The 18,830-nt window shown below is 39.8% G+C and overlaps 1 protein-coding gene across 4 annotated transcripts in view; it reads right to left on the reverse strand.

Annotated features, from left to right (window-relative positions):
• Nucleotides 1–2,459: 2,459 nt before the first annotated feature.
• Nucleotides 2,460–18,830, reverse strand: part of LOC131667620 (sorbitol dehydrogenase-like) — a 918,386-nt gene continuing 902,015 nt past the window's right edge. For all 4 annotated transcript variants that reach the window (XM_058941163.1, XM_058941187.1, XM_058941169.1 and 1 more), the window contains one exon: nucleotides 2,460–2,717. In XM_058941163.1, coding sequence (XP_058797146.1) covers nucleotides 2,561–2,717 — 157 coding nt within the window. In that variant the 3' untranslated portion in view covers nucleotides 2,460–2,560. The remainder of the gene's footprint in view (nucleotides 2,718–18,830) is intronic.

An 18,830-nucleotide genomic window follows, 5' to 3' on the forward strand; every position in this document is an offset into this window, starting at 1 on the left:
ATAACTACTCAAAAGGGTCGGAAGTAGTTAATTGCAAGCAGAATACAGAAGCAAACTGGTTAACCCAAATTTTTCAAGAATTTTTCACTAGGCATGGCTTACTAAACCATGTAATTACGGATAATGGCCGAAATTTTGCAAGCACTGATTTCCGAAATTTTTTGAAAATCAGCGGAGTGAAACAAAGTTTCTCACTTCTACCATTTTTCTACAAACAGAGCAGAAGAGAATTTAATAGGCAATTTCAAGGACAAGGTAAGAAAAGTTGTACAAGGAGAAGAGAGTGTGAGTAACGCAATCTAGAAATTTTTATTTGGCTATTGAAGTACACACTACGAGTAAATCACCAGCAAAGTTGATGTATATCCAAGAACTTAAAACAAGGTTTGATCTATTTTGTCCGCAGTTATGAATTAAATTCAAGGAAAAACAAGAAAAACAAATAGCCGCCGAAAATCACTTTCGCAAAACAAAGATAGAACCAGGTCACTTTGTTGTTATGTTGACAACAACGGAACGTCCAGTGAAAAACTCATATCAGGCAGAGTACGAAAACAACTGTTACCCTCTACGTATAAAGTAAAAACTGAATTGGGTATTATTATCAAGCGACACGTGAATGAAATTGTAATACTGATACGGCATGCGAAGCGTTTTCTAAACCGTGTAAAGCCCTCACTGAAACAAGGGAGAAATTGTGATGTATGATATAGAGGTATAGGCTCAGCAGATATGATGTACAATTCGAGTGCTGGCACCCGCGGCTTACGGCTCAGCGAACAATTGTATTGGAGCGATCGAATAAATTATATCTCCTATATTAATCCTATGTTTCATCTTCATTATACATATCCACGTGCTTTACTTCTTGAAACATAGCATTATCCATGTCCAGTTATTCTGGTAGAAACTATAAGAAAAGAAACTAGTATCTACATGATCTTAGGGGATCATCTGGACCCTAACTACATTATTTCAGTTGAACGTAGAATTTTCTGTTTTTTCCGCATCCGGGGTCAAAAAAATTAGTATTTGAAAAAATAATTTGAAAAAATAAAATTAACCATGAAATGTCCTTGAGCAAGATGATCACAACCTTTATTCACCATGATCACAACCTTTATTCACCTTCATTCATTCTTTTCACCAAACCTTATTTAAGTAGAGAAATCCAGGGGGAACAATTAAAATGCTTCACTCTGTATAATTTTTATGTAACGTTTAAAAATCATGGAACATTTTTTTAGTAAAAGTTAATTTAAAGGTGAAATTTTTTTAATTCTAAAAATTCATATTAAAAAGGGGTTTGAAAATTAAACAAATTACAATTTTGAAATACTTTGTAAAAACTAATTTTAAGACTACAAATTTCTACAGAGACTTGTGATAAAAAATATTTTCGATTAATGTTATTAAGAAATAATATAAAATATTTTCATTAGGGACTTGATGTGGAACTGACCACGAACATTAATATCGTTACTTATATATATAATAATGTAAATAAAGACACAAAAAATAAAAATATTTGTAATATAACATTTCATAAATACAATTCTAGATAATCGAACACAACTAATATAATAATCTATCATACTGTAACGGGGATTCATCCCGTTGACATAAAGAATAAATAATAATAAGAGGGTTGAGACGAATCCGGGCTCGGTTAGGCTGAATGGCTCGGCTTGTCTCCTACCCGGGACTCCCGTCCATCAGGTGCTGTCGGGGCGTCGTGAGTCCAATGCCAAGTCGGGGCGCCAGGCCCGCACGCCTAAACGCGAAACACGAAGGATTGACAGAATAGGCGGAATAACGAATTAAGACAAATCGCGCGAGAACAGTAGACGTAGTATTTATTAGCGATAAATACAATAAACAAGAAAGAAATAAAATATATGTATACAAGTGCGGCTAAGCAGAGAGAGAGAGAGAGAGAGCAAGAAGCCAATTTAAGAGAGAGATAAAGTGCGCGACGGTACTTACAAATCGCTGCCCTGTAGAAGTTGCTTCGCAGCAGGCGCTCAATCGACAAAGAAAAGGCCCCGAAGAGGCAGGTGCCGGTGGCAGAAGGCCGTCACACACACACACAAAACACTCTCGCTCTCTTTCTCTATCCGTCGACTCTCCGAGCTCTTCACCCTTGGATCTCATCGTCAATCTCGTCGACGAAGACTTGAGTGTATTAAACAAAGGGGATCGGATCGCTGGGGACCGACATCGAGGATGTCTTCGCGTCGAATCCTTACAGCCGAATCTCTCACGCCAAGAAACCGAGTGCCTTTCTCGCGGTCCGCGCGTTTGATAATCGAACCCGTCTCTCTCTCTCTCTCTCTCTCTCTCGCTCACCTATCTTACTTCAGCCTGCTGAAACTTAAGTGATATATATTAATATACATTTAATTTACAAAAGTATATTAGGACATGGGAGAGAGAGACATAACGAGTAGCAGTCACTCGTTATAATACTTAGATAGTAACTTTATTGAAAATATTCTCAAATCTTTAATATAATGTAATTGGTCAACGTAATATAATCTCATAAAATTTTATATTTTTTTTATAATCCACAGTGTATCATAACTTTAATAACACCATCTTGATTTCCTTTAGCAATCTCGAAAGCTTGGAGAGCATCTTTGATATTGTAATTATGAGTAATGAGAGGTTTAACATTCACTTTATTATTAGTCACCAAAGTTAAAGCTTCTGGATAACTGAAAAATACAAATAGATAAATTAATGACCTTTTATATTGTTAAAAACTATATATTCCGAATTAAATATACGTGTATCGTTTAGCTATTTCTTTTATTATATTTATTAATGCAATTTCAAATATAAATATATTGTAATAAATGGATATTTGTTAAGGCGCGCTTCTATTGGAAAACGTGGGCATGATAGCGGATAGATGGTGAGAGTAAAAGAGAGACTAGTCAAGGCATTCATCATTATTCAGGCAGCGGTGAGAGTAGAGAGGAAACATGAGAGCGTCAAGTGACTAGAAAAAATAATACAGCTTTACCCGACAAATAGCGATCTTTCAAAAATGCGTGGTAATTTTTTATTTACTATCTCGCTCTCCCTGCTGTTCTTACATAGAGAAGCAGCAGGAAAAGGAGCAGGGAAAAAACCAGTGGAGCTGAAGCATTGCTGAGTAGCGCGTCGTTTATTACTTTACTGCCCAACACGACTTATTATTATTATTATTATTGTCAATAGCAGTGGTTCCCAGGAGTCTTCCTTTATTCGCGCATTGCTAGCCGGAATAAGTTTCTTCCTTTAAATTACTTTTAAGTCACAATGGATTCTGTACTCGTTGTTGACGTTAATTCAATCCTTGCCCAAGTCATCGAGCCCGTTTTGAGTCGTACGAAATACAGGTACTGCAATATTCGTCTACGAAGTATTTGATCGAGATAAAGGTGAACCTTACACCGAGGTATGGAATTTTCCTTATCAGCGTTGAATAAAACAATATTTATTTAACCAACCGTTAAAATTTAATGTGTATAAAAATATATTTAATAAATATAGATAATTAATATATTATTAATAGATATTCCTATATACGAGTATACAGTTAAATTTTCAACTTTGATCTCAAAAACTTCGTTTAGATGAATTTTACTCAAATTTATGAAATTTTTATAGTTAATCTCTATGAAAAAGAAAAAGACGGCTCATTATTCAGGAAAAAGTAGTTAAAATTTCACTGGGCTGGATTCCGCGTAACCCCATACCAAGCCTGCAACGAGCCGAGTAGCTATTTAGCACCACCCACCCCGGGGAAGTCTGATTCCCCGTTACAGTGTACATATAAATATGCGTTATAATGACCGGTTTGTAGCTCATTATGTCTCTCTTTTCCTAAAGCCAGTAATCGAAATATTTGTAATTATTTACATGTAATAATTTATAAGACCATCTGTAACGCAGAGCGGACGTCAGCGAACTGATAAGTAAGGGGCCTTTAGATCGACTATCAATTATGAGTACGTGACGTGGATTATTGCGAGAAGAAAGAGAAAGAGAATAGATGCCATCAGCACAGTTAACAATTGACCAGAAAGAGCACACATTTTTAATAGTTGAAGACGCAAGCTTTGACAAAGAAAGAGAGTGCTTGTGTCTTCACACGCATAAAGCGTGCGCGCTAGGAGGTATCAAACGTACAACGAAAAACTGTAAGAACCAACTTATGACTTGGCTTTCTCTCTCCTCTCTCTTCTAGCTTGTAACATAGTATTTTTCCGACAACGAATAACTATGACACTAAGCCGTGTAGCTAACAATAAATTATAGTGGTCAGAATTAAGATCAACAAAAATCTTTTGAGTTACGTGAAAATTAAGTTACGGTACAGGCTGTACCGCGGCTCAGTTAATTAATTAAGCTTGAAGTTGAACGCCAGTCACTTTTGTAATATAATTTGATAAATCATTGGGTTCTACAGGAGTATCACTCTTGGAGAACAATTAGTTATTACAAAGTCTACGGCGAATATTCCCACTAATATTCGAGGTTTCAAGGGGGCACAATACTCATGGCCGGAAAAAAAACAGCATCATAGTTTATTTTGGCAGGTTAAAGTTTAGTTCGGCTTAGCTACTGCTAGATAGGTCGTGGATTACCTCGATATCATAATGTCGGATTCGGGGTAACAATGTTGTTCGATTCAATCCCTTATTGTCTTCTTAGATAAATATGTTAGCGAATGAATAGATTTCTTTTGGAAAGGAATTCTAGGATAAAAAAATTGACGACAACATCGGTAAGTTAAAAATGAGCCCATTTATTAAATCAAAACTAACGAGTATTTGTATGGAGTAAAAACTTACAAATAAAAGGATGTAAAGTGTTGGTATGTGTGTGAGTGTGTAAGCTCGGCACTTAAACTTACTAACAAAATTAAATAATAAAACTAACAAAAGAACAAAGAAAGTTGTTAAGAAAAAAATAATAATTTAGCTAGGGAAGCTGCTATTTTTACTGTCCTTGCAGAAACATACGTTTGTTTAGGGCATCTGTTCCATATAAAGATGTGTAGGCTCTCATTGGTATTTTGTGTCATGCATCAAGCACATCGTGTCAGTAATAATTCATCAGTCAGGCGAGCATAAAGAGTAATTATTTTTTTCAAATAAAGTTCATTTATTGGTGTATTTATATTAGAAACGTGAGTTTTAGAATCAGTAACTTTTACTAATGCTGATTGATAAAATCACCACGATGACTCTCCTTTTGGACAATGTGAATGTTGAGGCTTTTCGTCAGTAGAAGCACAATGGTGGATAGACGCATGTATGGCTTCTTTCATATTTTATAAATAACACATAAATTGACATGTTTACGAGTACATGTAAGAAAATAGAAAATATAGAAAATAAATATGTCATTGCTCAAGCATATCGAAAAAGTTGTTCATATGTACCTTTATATTACCTTTATTTCTATAAATTGCTTTTTTGTAATATTCTGATAGTTTTTTATTTTTAGGACTTTTAGTTGTCCATACTCTTTGCCTTCTAAAGTAATTTTTCTGCTTCTTTCATCTTTCACAATACTTTTTATGCCTACATAAACCCTGCAAAAAGTAGATGATAAATATACCTTATCCAAATTGTGCGATATTATGTAAAAAACAAAATTGATACGAAATATATACATACACAATATAAATATCAGGAATTTTGTATAGAAATATGGATACCTACCTTTTTACGACATGATTTACACATTCTTCCTTTTCTACTTCATGATCAGCTCCATAAATATTCAATGAAGCAATGTGCGTAAAAGCCTTTGAAACTCCATCTGAGAGCATTTTTGTGTATCAAAATCCAAAACTTTTGAATTGTTTCCATATCATTTCAACAATCGTAAGTTCCATCGTACCAGAGGATCTCCAATGATTTGTGGAACATTGATCGGCATGTCCTTCTTACCAAAAATGAAATTCCGGCGAATTTCCACCTAATTAAGAGCTGTAGTCACGCATGTTTGACAAATCATTTTTCCTATATCAAAATCAACTATGAATCCCATACTCAAATTAATAACGCTAGCAAATTCCAACTTTTGATTGAAAGCCTCTAGTTGGCTATGTACCATCGTAACTTACGCCTAAATTTATTTTGCCTTCTGAATCTTACTTCATTAGATTATTATCATTATCAAGATTATTATCACTATATTTATCATCAGAATCCAATACTGGATTCTTATCAGACTTATTAGAAATCAACTGATAATCAGAATTTGTTTTCGAATCATCATCAATTTCATTATCATCAGAATATAATTTAAAAATTTCTTCAGATTCATTCTTAACTAGCTCAGAATAACAATCGGAATTTAAGTTTTTATATGTATTTTTCACAATAGTCTGACATTCATCTAATATCACTTTGGTAGATTCATCAACAGCATTTTATATAAGTTGCATATTTTCTTGAAAAGTGTCAAGGGAGTAAGATTGCATATTCATGATCGTAGTAAATTGTCGAATGCACGAATATCCTTTTCCTGCATGTTAAAATTCCAAGCTAAGATTCGTATTTACATCAAAAGAAACTCTGCTACTAGATTTTTTGCAACATAGTTTTGATATAAACGAACATACTGTCTTGATATATAGTATATATAGTTTTCATATATAAACCTGTAATTTGATAGAAGATTGATATCCACTCATCTCGCAATAAGAACATTTCAACGCGACTTTCCGAGAAAATCCCCAACATGTTAGATGCAATTCAAAACTCAAAGTGTTTTGATTGCAATCTGCACACTTTTCTTTTGATAATAATGATGATAATTGTGAAAAATCAAGAAGATATACTCACATTTCTATCTTTTCTTCAGCATAAGATTTATCAATATTTTGTTCAGAATAAGATTTATGCAACTTCATTACACTATGAGATTCATGTATCGTTTTTTCAGTATTTTTTTTCTGGCTAATACTAAAAATAAAATCAAATTTTATTTGAGATCTTATGTTTCTTTCATATGATATATTTTCTAAATTAGTCCTACTATTACTAACAATTTCTTCTTTATCGATTTTGGCTTTCTTTCATCTCTTCTTTGCGAGTTCACTAAAATTTACTGGGTGCCCTTTACGTCGAGGCATACTTGATAATAACCATAACTGGTATTTTACAACACCAAACTTTTTTAATAAAGGTCAATAATTTTTTATTTCATATACTTATATATACTATATTTATACTAATATATACTGTACATAAAGTACAGCACACATGAATATGCGAGGCATGTATGCAAAAATAATATTTCAATAATACTACTATATTTTTCTTGTATATGTAATCAAAGAAAAACAATTAGATTTCATTTTTTCGAAAATAAAATGGGAAAGCCTGAATGAAAAAATACTATAATAAAGCGCAAAGCTAGTCCGGAATACAAACAGAAAAAGCTCATGACAACTTTCGATGATAAGGAGCGTTACGTAATCCACTATAGAGCTCTGAAACAAGCAATAAGGCATAGGTTGCACCTCGCCAAGATACATCGGGTTTTAAAGTTTAATTAGAGCCCATAGTTCAAGACATATATTAATTTGAATAGTGAGATGCGTAAACAAGCGAAAAACGAATTTTGAAAAATGTTATACAAACTGTTTAACAATGCTGTGTACGGCAAGACTACTGTGATGTTCGTATCACTTATAAATAAAATAATTCGAACTCTCGTAATCTAGCTAATGAGTAAGAATTTCTTTCCAATGATTTTACTCTAATAGTCAAGAAAATAGATAAATCAATCAAATATAATAAATAGATAAATCAAATATACATAAGTAAGTGCAATATATCGAGGAAAGTCAGACAATGCCCTAGTTTCTTATGGTGCGAATTGTCCCATAAGCAGAGCTAAAGTCTTTCTTTGATAGGATATAATTCCGCCCAAGTTTCTTATAGCGCGAGATGTTCTATAAGTCGAGCTCAAATTATAAGGAAAGGATAGTCTTGCTTAGTTAATCACAATGCGGGAAAGAACTTAGGTATTAATCCAAGTTTATTCAGACTCATGCGCTCACCTTGCAAGGCTAGAAGAGAATGCTAGCCTGTGCAAAGGGCCTATTTATACACAGATTTTCCCGCTTATATTTGCAGGAGAGATTTCATCGAAAATTCGAGAGACATTCGCGAATTTTGAGAAATGATTTTTCTTAATTTACAAGTAAATAACCATTAATATTAAGTTTTTAACACATGTAAATTTTACAGAATTTGTTATTTGTTGATTTTATACAATATATAATTATCGCCAATAGTGTCCTCAAAAGTTATTAACTAATAAAGTTAATTAACGTGATATTACATTATTTACAATAGAAAATTATTAAAATTTCATATAACTTTATAGTTGATTAATTTTGGAAGTATTTTCCAAAATTAATTATTTAAATTAATTAATAACATTTGAATTATAACTAATTTTTCATATTTGTAACGGTTTTTTCTAATCTTAATATGCAATTATTAGATTAATTATCTAAGATTTCTAAATCATAAAGTTATCATTATCAAGTATTAACTTAATATTTTCGTTCTATATATAGCTTATTGTTTAAATAAATTATTAATTGTTTATTTATTAATAACAGTTATTATTCAGCTGTTATTAATGAAACCAATTCTTACTCATGTTCTATGCTTATTCATTTTGCATATAAATTATTTATATTTTTCTAATATTTCATATGTTAATAAATAAATTAACTTTGCATATTGATATTGTAACGGGGGGATACATCTGCAAAATGAGAAATTTATTTAAGAACAAACTCCCACGATGCAGAGCGAACCGCCGCTCCGTTAACACGTATGTTAATACGTGTATTCGCCTTAACGTCAGCTGACTTAACTTAGTTGTCTTCTATCAAGCAGAGTTGAACTCACCTTAAGTCACGTGCCTTGTGATACTCGATGAGTTTTAAGTGTAATCGACTTTGCTCCTAATCCACTTAATCCCCTAGCTATAATCGGATTAAAACCTAAGCATTTTTCAATTGTTTAAACTATTAGGAAAAATTATATGACGAAATCGGCGAATAAGTTTAATAGATTTTATTAATAAAAATCTCTACAGTCTTATAGGATTTACAATTAAATAACTTTCGGTGAGAAAGAGAGAGAGAGAAGATACGAATATTAGCGCGATCTAACGCTCGACGCGAATACAAAAAATTAACGCGAACACTATTGGACAAAATACCAAATGTATTTTGTCACGCGATAATTAAGAGAGGTGCACCTACCCTGTGGTGCAATTACGGTGATCAGCCGTAATTGTTGAAGCAAATTAAAGGTGCTCCTCAGATCAGAATCAACTGTGCTGCCTCGTTCGCAAATCTGCTGTATAATAGCTGTCGCTTTTATTGCTGCTTCCGTGGTGCTGCTACTGTCGCTGCTTCCTCGCTCATCCTTGCACACGTATCCAAAATCCAAGTAAACTTTTTTATTGGCAAATCGGTGAAACACTGTGCTAAACTATTTTGGCGGTACTCCACAAGTAACAGCTGAGACGTAACTGCTAATTCAAAAGATCGCTCTCTCTCTCTCAATACTTAGAACTAACGCGCGAAAATCAGAATCGCGAATGGTTCGATTAATTGAATCGACTACCGTTGCAGCCCCCTCCAAGTCCTGACTACCCGGGCAGGACGAATACCCGCGATTCGCTGCCATCAGGAACCTGAAAGTAATAAAGAAGGAAAGGAAACAAAATAATAAACTCCCTTCTTTATTTCGGCTAATTTATTTGCCCTCCAGGGCCTACATCATCGTTTGGCTACACCTGGCGCGCGATGTTTCGGGTAGCGCCAGTGTGTAGCCTTCTTCGGGCACCGCTGGGAGTTGGTCACCCCAGGCTCCCCACAGATGTAGCAGCCCCTCAGCTGCGACCGAGATTGAGCAGCCTCCCGATCTTGTGATGGCTGCTCAGCAGCCAGAGGGGACTGCTGGGCACTGACTCCCTGTGAGGCGGTGATGGTCACGCCTCCCACCGTGGCGGTCGCACGTCCATCCTGCGACCTGACCACGATGGTGGTATCAGGAGCCATGCGCCCGTCCACATGGACCGTGAGCGTCGGTCCAGCGTCAGTAGCTCCCGGGGCTCTCTTCTCTTGAGCCGGCGCCGGGAGCGCTGGGGAGGACTCTTGTCCGTTATCCACCCGCAGCAGGGCCTCTCCGTAGGCCCTCTGACGCTGAGCCATCCTTGCCCACTCCCCGAGCAGGTCTTCTACGCCCTGGCGGCTCAAAAAGCGTCTCAGGTGCTCCTGCACCTGAGACTGGAGTTCTTGAGTGAACCGCCATGCACTCTCCACCTCGTTGATCCCCAGACGCACGTGTCTGAAGTCGAGGAGGAGAGTAGGCTGCTCAAGGATCCGGGGATGATTGCAGACCCAGTGCGAGGCCCCACAGGTTTCCCTGGGTCCCGGGCATTGGCTCGCACTGTCCGACGTAAGGGATACGCCGGACTTGAGGGTCTGCACCCCCTGGTCCACTGTAGACTTGGGACGTTCGACACTGTCCTGGTCCTCAGTCTGTGTCGAAGCGTCCCGAGAAGCCTTCTTCGGGGCGACCCACGATAAATCCCGGAGAACCTCTGCCACCGAGGCATTGCGTCGTTCCCTTCGGGTGGTCCCTTCCAACTGGACCCTGGCGAAGCTCCGCAGATCTTCAATTAGCTGCGTCGCATCAGGGCCCAGTTGCAGATCTAACAGCATCTGCGTGACCACCTCGAAGGTCTCCTCTTCGACGACGATTCTCCGGTCCATCTGAAACATCCAAAACAACAAATTTCGGATGAATCTCCCTGCGCGAAGAAAAAATCCTAATATAAGCCGCATCCCACCGAGTTATACGCTCCCTCGCGATTCTTTGTGGGAACGTCCTGGCCCTCGTCGGTTACCGCTCGGTTTTATCGGCCCAACCGTCCTTTGTACGACGGGCACGGTCTTTCGAGGCCTACCTCTCCCTCTATTCTCCTTCACGGGAGAGTTGTTGCCCCTCGCTGGACCGGTGACCGTCTCTGGAGCCTTTCGAGGTCGACCTCGACCTCTCTTAGTTGGGGCAGATACCGGTAAATCCGACGTCTCGGTGGGAACTTTATCTACGGCCGTGAGGGCTGCTAATTGGACCCGCTCGCTATCCGATAAATCCCCTCCCGGATTTTCGCGCGCATTCGCGGAATCGTTCGCATCCTCCGACGGCAGTTCATCTGGCGGCTCGCGAGGTTCGATGACCTCCTCGCTTTCCCCATCCTCACCCGGACCGTAATATGGTTTAAGGTCCTTGGCATGGAAGAGCTCAGACAGGATCTCCAGCTGATTGCATAGCCTGTACGTGTTGGAACCACAAACCTCTTCAATCACGTACGGGCCGGCATATTTCGGTGCTAATTTAGCTGAAATACCTCGAGCAGCTGAAGATAGAATCCTGTTCCTCTTCCAAACCCAATCTCCGACCTTAAACTCGGGTTGCCGTCTCTTCCGGTCATAATAAGCCGCCTGACGCGCAGATTCCTCCTTTGACTTAGAGTTAGCTCTCTCCCACAAATTAGGAAGCTTCTCCATATGTTCGGCCCAATCTTCTACAGCCTGACCCTCCGAACATTCAAGGGCCTGCTGATCTTGGGTTCTTCTGAACGTCAAAGGAGGTACCGGCTGACGCCCAAACATGAGCATCGCAGGACTATATCCGGTGGTGCTATGAGTTGCCGAGTTCAGCGCGAAGTTGAACTCTGATAGGTGTTCATCCCAGCTCTTATGATCACGGCTTATGTAAGACGTGATCATGGTCTTGAGTGTCCTGTTTACTCGCTCTGTGGGATTCGCTTGGGGATGATACACGGGAGTTAAAGCGCGCTGGATGCCGTTCATCTGCAGGTCTGAATCGACCTCCTGATTCTTAAATTCGGTTCCATTATCCGACAAGAATACCTCTGGCGCACCTAACCTAGTGACTATCCTCTCGTGTAATTCCCTTGCGATTGTCTTCCCATTGGCCTTGCGTATCGCAACACACTCTACCCAGCGAGTAAATAAGTCTACAAATACTAAGATATACTCAAAACCTCGAGAGGTTTTGGGAAATGGACCAGTGATATCACCGGCCACCACCTGCCAGAGTCGTGATACTTGTCTACGACCCATCAGCCCGCAAGGTGCTCTTTGTTCCACCTTGCACTGCTGACATACCGGGCAACTCTTTACGTACTCCCTGACCTGATCATACATTTTAGGCCAGTAGTACAAGCGCCTAGCCCTGGAGAACATACGCTCTCGTCCTTGATGTCCTGCAGTAGGAGCATCATGGACTTCCTGGAGCACCTGGTACCTTTTCTCCCTAGGCACCGCAAGCTTCCACGCTTCATCGTTGTCGATGGACCCTTCACCATCCTCATAAGGCTGATAATGATACAGTCTCCCTCCCACCACCTTCCAAGTAGGGTGAGAGTGTGGGTTCTGGCATACTTCCTGGTATTGTTGCAAATACCAGGCTCAGTGGTCTCCGGCCGACTATTTATAGCACTCACTTCAATCCCCTCCTCCTCATAGGCCCTAGATAAAGCGTCTGGCACCACATTGAGATACCCCCTTCGATATTCGATATCGAAGACATTGTCTTGCAATGCTAGCGCCCATCGCGCTAATCTTCCCGTGGGATTTCTCATATTGTGGAGCCATTTCATGCAACTATGATCAGTGATGACCTTGAAGTGATGCCCTTCAATATACGGCCGGAACTTTCCAATGGCCCATACCACTGCCAAGCACTCTTTCTCGGAGACCGTATAATTTCTCTCGGCACTGTTGAGCGATCGGCTGGCGTATTCTATTACACGCTCCTCTCCATCGACATCCTGTGCGAGAACTGCCCCGATTCCACTGTCACTGGCATCAGTTTGCAGTACAAACTGACCGTTTGGATCGGGTGATTGCAGTATTGGGGCAGAAGTCATCGCCTCCTGCAATCTCGTGAAAGCTCGCTCTTGCTCTTCCTCCCAAGAGAAACGTACATTCTTCTTTGTCAGGCGGTTTCTAGGTTCAGCGATCATGGCAAAGTCGGGTATAAAACGTCTATACCACAAGGTCATTCCCATGAACCGCTTCACCCGTTTGACAGTCCGGGGTGTTGGATATTCTAATATCGGGCTTATTTTCTCGGGATCTGGTCTTACTCCGTCCTGGTTCACAAGAACTACCAAGTACCTAACTTCCGTCTTACAGAAGTGACTTTTATCTTTGTTGATGGTTAGGCCCGCACCTAGAATTCTTTTCAATACCCTTTCTAGGTGCCGCTTATGCTCCTCAAAGGACGACGAAACCACAATTACGTCGTCAAGGTAAGCAAAAGCGAATGGATCCATCTCCGGGCCTATCACCTTGTCCATCAACCTCTGGAAGGTCGCTCCTGCGTATGACAGTCCGAAGGGCATTCTCTTAAATTGAAAGTGCCCTAATCCAGGAACTGTAAACGCCGATATTGGACGCGATTCTTCCTTTAAGAGAATTTGATTGTACGCACTGCTCAAGTCCAAAGTAGATATGAACTTTGCATCCCTTATTCGTCTTAGGATGTCGTTCATATAAGGTAAAGGATAGGCATCAGGTTTGGTAATTGCATTTACCTTTTGATAATTCACACAAAACCTATATTTTCCATCTGCCTTCTTTACCATTACTACTGGGTTTGACCATCCGCTGGTCGCTGGTTCGATAACATCCTTTTCCAGCATATCTTTGACCAGCGTGCGCATTTCCTCTCGCACTCTATCTGAGACTGGGTAGTACTTCTTTTTGATGGGTCGAGCATTTCCAACATCTATTTCATGCTCAACCCCCACGGCACAACCTAAAGCCTGACCGCCGTCAGGAATCAATCTTCTGACGAGGTCTTCAATTTCTTCAAGCTGTGACTCCGTGGCTTCCCATAGTCCTACCGGTGCGAGAAATGCCGTAACATCAATTCCAGCCACTTCCATTGGTACTTTCACTTGGGCGTCCTTAAGCCATAATTCATCCTCATCGGGATCCAAAATTGCGCGGAACTCTCTTATAAAGTTCGCGCCTACATAGCAGTCATCTGTGAGCAGCGGCGTAATGGCGACTCTGATTGTCTTCGTGATTCCCCCTACTTTAAAAGGGAACATCACGTGACCAATTATAGGGCACGGGCGTCCATCAGCAAGCCTTGCATCGCTCGCCCTGGTCACATTCAACCCGAGTCCCATCTCCGATGCCAATCTCAGCCCTAATTGACCCATGACCGTGGATGAGGCGCCGGTATCATAGAGTGCTCTAATTTTAAAGTCACCTATGTCTACCCGCAACTACCACCTGGTCTCATCCTCTGGGTCATATCCACGAGTCCCATCTTCGCCTCCTTTCATCGTGCTTTTCAGCGGCTTTTTTCCTTCCGCTGCCGCGACGATGGTGGGCTGGCTTCTACTCGTGGATCCCTTCGGCAGAGGAGCATTTTGTGTGGAGGGGCTCTCCCTGGAGTCTTCCCCCTCCTCCACAACCTGTATGTGGCCATCTGGTCCTTTCAGGATAACCACTCCCCTATTCTGCCGAGGGCTGACATCGGGTTCAATTGCCTTTCGCTCTAATATACTGCTATGTCCTGGGCTCTCTTGATGCCCTCCCAGGACTTGTTTGGATCCCTGGGTCGCCGACAACTTGCTGTTTCCCATCGGCGACCCGCAGCGAGAGGTCGAATTTACTGGAGGCGCGAAGATGACCTCTTCTCTTCGCTCTCCTTGCCGTTTCCCTTGTTGCAATCTGGGCAAAACTTGTGACTAAAACCCAGCTTGCCACAAGCGGAACACTAGAGAGGCTAGTAAAGTCTATCTTCCGCCTCTGCTCTTCTCGCCGCTCGCCAGGAGACCTGGAAGAAGGAGAATTTTTCCTTCCTCCACGCCATCGGCTCTTACGCTGTTCTGGAGGGCTGCCTTGCTTGTCAGTGGCCAACTTGCGCAATATCCGCTCGATGCCCTCCAGACGTTCTTCCATCTTCTTATCAGAAGTGAAAGCTTGCGTAGCCGATACCGATGCTTGTTCGGTAGGCCTCCTGGCGGGGTTCTCCACGCCCAGTCCGCGCTGCGGATCTCCCTCCTTTTTCGCACGCGCTCAAACCTTCCTAAGCGCTCGCGCAATCGTCTCTCTCTCTCGTGCGTCGATTACCTTCGACGCACAATCCTATTCGCACGACACTGGTCTTAATACCAGTTGGGCGCCATGTAACGGGGGGATACATCTGCAAAATGAGAAATTTATTTAAGAACAAACTCCCACGATGCAGAGCGAACCGCCGCTCCGTTAACACGTATGTTAATACGTGTATTCGCCTTAACGACAGCTGACTTAACTTAGTTGTCTTCTATCAAGCAGAGTTGAACTCACCTTAAGTCACGTGCCTTGTGATACTCGATGAGTTTTAAGTGTAATCGACTTTGCTCCTAATCCACTTAATCCCCTAGCTATAATCGGATTAAAACCTAAGCCTTTTTCAATTGTTTAAACTATTAGGAAAAATTATATGACGAAATCGGCGAATAAGTTTAATAGATTTTATTAATAAAAATCTCTACAGTCTTATAGGATTTACAATTAAATAACTTTCGGTGAGAAAGAGAGAGAGAGAAGATACGAATATTGGCGCGATCTAACGCTCGACGCGAATACAAAAAATTAACGCGAACACTGTTGGACAAAATACCAAATGTATTTTGTCACGCGATAATTAAGGGAGGTGCACCTACCCTGCGGTGCAATTACGGTGATCAGCCGTAATTGTTGAAGCAAATTAAAGGTGCTCCTCAGATCAGAATCAGCTGTGCTGCCTCGTTCGCAAATCTGCTGTATAATAGCTGTTGCTTTTATTGCTGCTTCCGTGATGCTGCTAATGTCGCTGCTTCCTCGCTCACCCTTGCACACGTATCCAAAATCCAAGTAAACTTTTTTATTGGCAAATCGGTGAAACACTGTACTAAACTATTTTGGCGGTACTCCACAAGTAACAGCTGAGACGTAACTGCTAATTCAAAAGATCGCGCGCCCCCTCTCTCTCTCTCAATACTTAGAACTAACGCGCGAAAATCAGAATCGCGAACGGTTCGATTAATTGAATCGACTACCGTTGCAATATTCATTATTATTTCATAGTTGAATGAGATTTTTGTTATAATATTATTAATCTACATGCTAAAATCTATATAATCAATACTTTGTTATATTAAAATTATCTCTAATTAACATATTTTTCTTAATATCCTAAATCATTATATCTATGTCTATTATTTTGTGACGTCACGCTGTTTATTTTGATTCGACTCTTAATTGTATACAGTCGCGTAAACAGTGAGGTAGCGCCGCTTAATGTATTGTTTTGACTAAACAGATAGATACGTTAGACTAGTTGCAGTCATTCAGTTATTTAATAAATAGCTCATATATCGGACCGTTAGACTACCGAAAACGAAAAGAAACGCATCGATATTAAGTTGGTAAATAAGTGGGTAGGGCGATACGGAGCCGAAGCTCTGATACCTTGACCAAATTTCCACAGTAGTGACATATTCGACGACGAGCTGGTGGCGATTCAACTATTGTGGACGGAAATCGTGGTGAGAAAACCCATTTACATAGGTTTCGCTGTTCTCGACTGGTCCAAGACTCTTGTGTATCGATTCCACTACGACTACATGATCAGTGCTATTGGTGAACGTTGCAAGCTTCTGCTTTCCGACACGGACAGTCTAGTGTATGGGATCACCAATGTAGACATGTATGACGTCATGCATCGAGATATTCATGACATTGATACATCAGATTTTTCTCTACAGATGGATCTTGTGCAGCTAAATAATATATCTTGTCATAAATTCAAACCCACTAAGAAGATTCGTGAATTGGAGATAGAATCCAATTATATGATCACCGGACTGAAACAAGTTGAAACACGATTTGGTACAAAAGTCGTACTTAAATTGAACGATAAGTTCCAGCTGCTTCTACCAAACAAGGTATCGACTGCACTGATCGTCAATGAAAAGCTGCTGAACTATATGGCAGATTACGCTAATAAACTTAAATTATTTCTCATCTATAAACGTAATGACTGTATAGAATTTACAACTGCATAAATATATATACACTGCCCGTCAATCACTTTTGCTATGCTTACCTCAAAATTAGGCAAACATGAAAGTTTTGTATCTCGGTCGGAAATCATCGTATCACAAAAAACCACAGGGCATTTTAAAGGTAATTGCAAAAGCTTCCATTTAAGATGTGCAGAGACTTAAAAATGAAAATATGTGTTTTTTACAGTAAAAAAACTGATTAAAAAAATTTTTTTAACCTCGACTTAAATCAATGCCAATTTAGAACCAGGTGGTGGAGGGCAAATCGACCGGAGGGGTTCGGAGGATAAGGTTTTTCCCTTTAAAATTAGCCACCGCGGGGTTCTATTCGATGTTTTTTAACCGAGTTACGGCGTTTTTTGTAAAAAAATAACCTTTTTTTCAATCCTCAATTACCTCGACTTGCGTACGTTTTGGAAAAAAATGCCGAGGTAAAAAAGTTTCATTTTGTGCCCAAGAATACGAAAATAAAGTCAAAATAAAGAAATAGAGAAAAAAATTTTTTTCGGTTTTTTAGCGCATTAAAAAAATAAAGGAATTTAATTTATTTTTTTACGCTTAGTTTTAGTTTTTTTGTGATTGCAACGGTAGTCGATTCAATTAATCGAACCGTTCGCGATTCTGATTTTCGCGCGTTAGTTCTAAGTATTGAGAGAGAGAGGGGCGCGCGATCTTTTGAATTAGCAGTTAAGCCTCAGCTGTTACTTGTGTAGTACCGCCAAAATAGTTTAGCACAGTGTTTCACCGATTTGCCAATAAATAGTTTATTTGGATTTTGGATACGTGTGCAAGGGTGAGTGAGGAAGTAGCGACAGTAGCAGCATCACGGAAGCAGCAGCAAAAGCAACAGCTATTATACAGCAGATTTGCGATCGAGGCAGCACAGCTGATTCTGATCTGAGGAGCACCTTTAATTTGCTTCAACAATTACGGCTGCTCACCGTAATTACACCGCAGGGTAGGTGCACCTCCCTTAATTATCGCGTGACAAAATACATTTGGTATTTTGTCCAACTGTGTTAGCGTTAATTTTTTGTATTCGCGTCGAGCGTTAGATCGCGCCAATATTCGTATCTTCTCTCTCTCTCTTTCTCACCGAAAGTTATTTAATTGTAAATCCTATTCGCGTGCGTCAGTCTTTCGGCCCGACAAAGACTGTAGAGATTTTTATTAATAAAATCTATTAAACTTATTCGCCGATTTCGTCATATAATTTTTCCTAATAGTTTAAACAATTGAAAAAGGCTTAGGTTTTAATCCGATTACAGCTAGGGGATTAAGTGGATTAGGAGCAAAGTCGATTACAATTAAAACTCATCGAGTATCACAAGGCATGTGACTTAAGGTGAGTTCAACTCTGCTTGATCAAAGACAACTAAGTTAAGTCAGCTGACGTTAAGGCGAATACACGTATTAACATACGTGTTAACGGAGCGGCGGTTTGCTCTGCATCGTGGGAGTTTGTTCTTAAATAAATTTCTCATTTTGTAGATTTATCCCCCCGTTACATGATTTACTACGTCCCTAGATATTTTAAAACGAAGCGTAAAAAAAAGTTAAATTCCTTTATTTTTTTAATGCGCTAAAAAACCGAAAAAAATTTTTTTCTCTATTTCTTTATTTTGACTTTATTTTCGTAT

Source organism: Phymastichus coffea, unplaced genomic scaffold, assembly GCF_024137745.1.
Source record: "Phymastichus coffea isolate CEN01 unplaced genomic scaffold, Cenicafe_Pcof_1.1 PCOF00005, whole genome shotgun sequence".
In the NCBI taxonomy this organism is placed as follows: Eukaryota; Metazoa; Arthropoda; class Insecta; order Hymenoptera; family Eulophidae; genus Phymastichus; species Phymastichus coffea.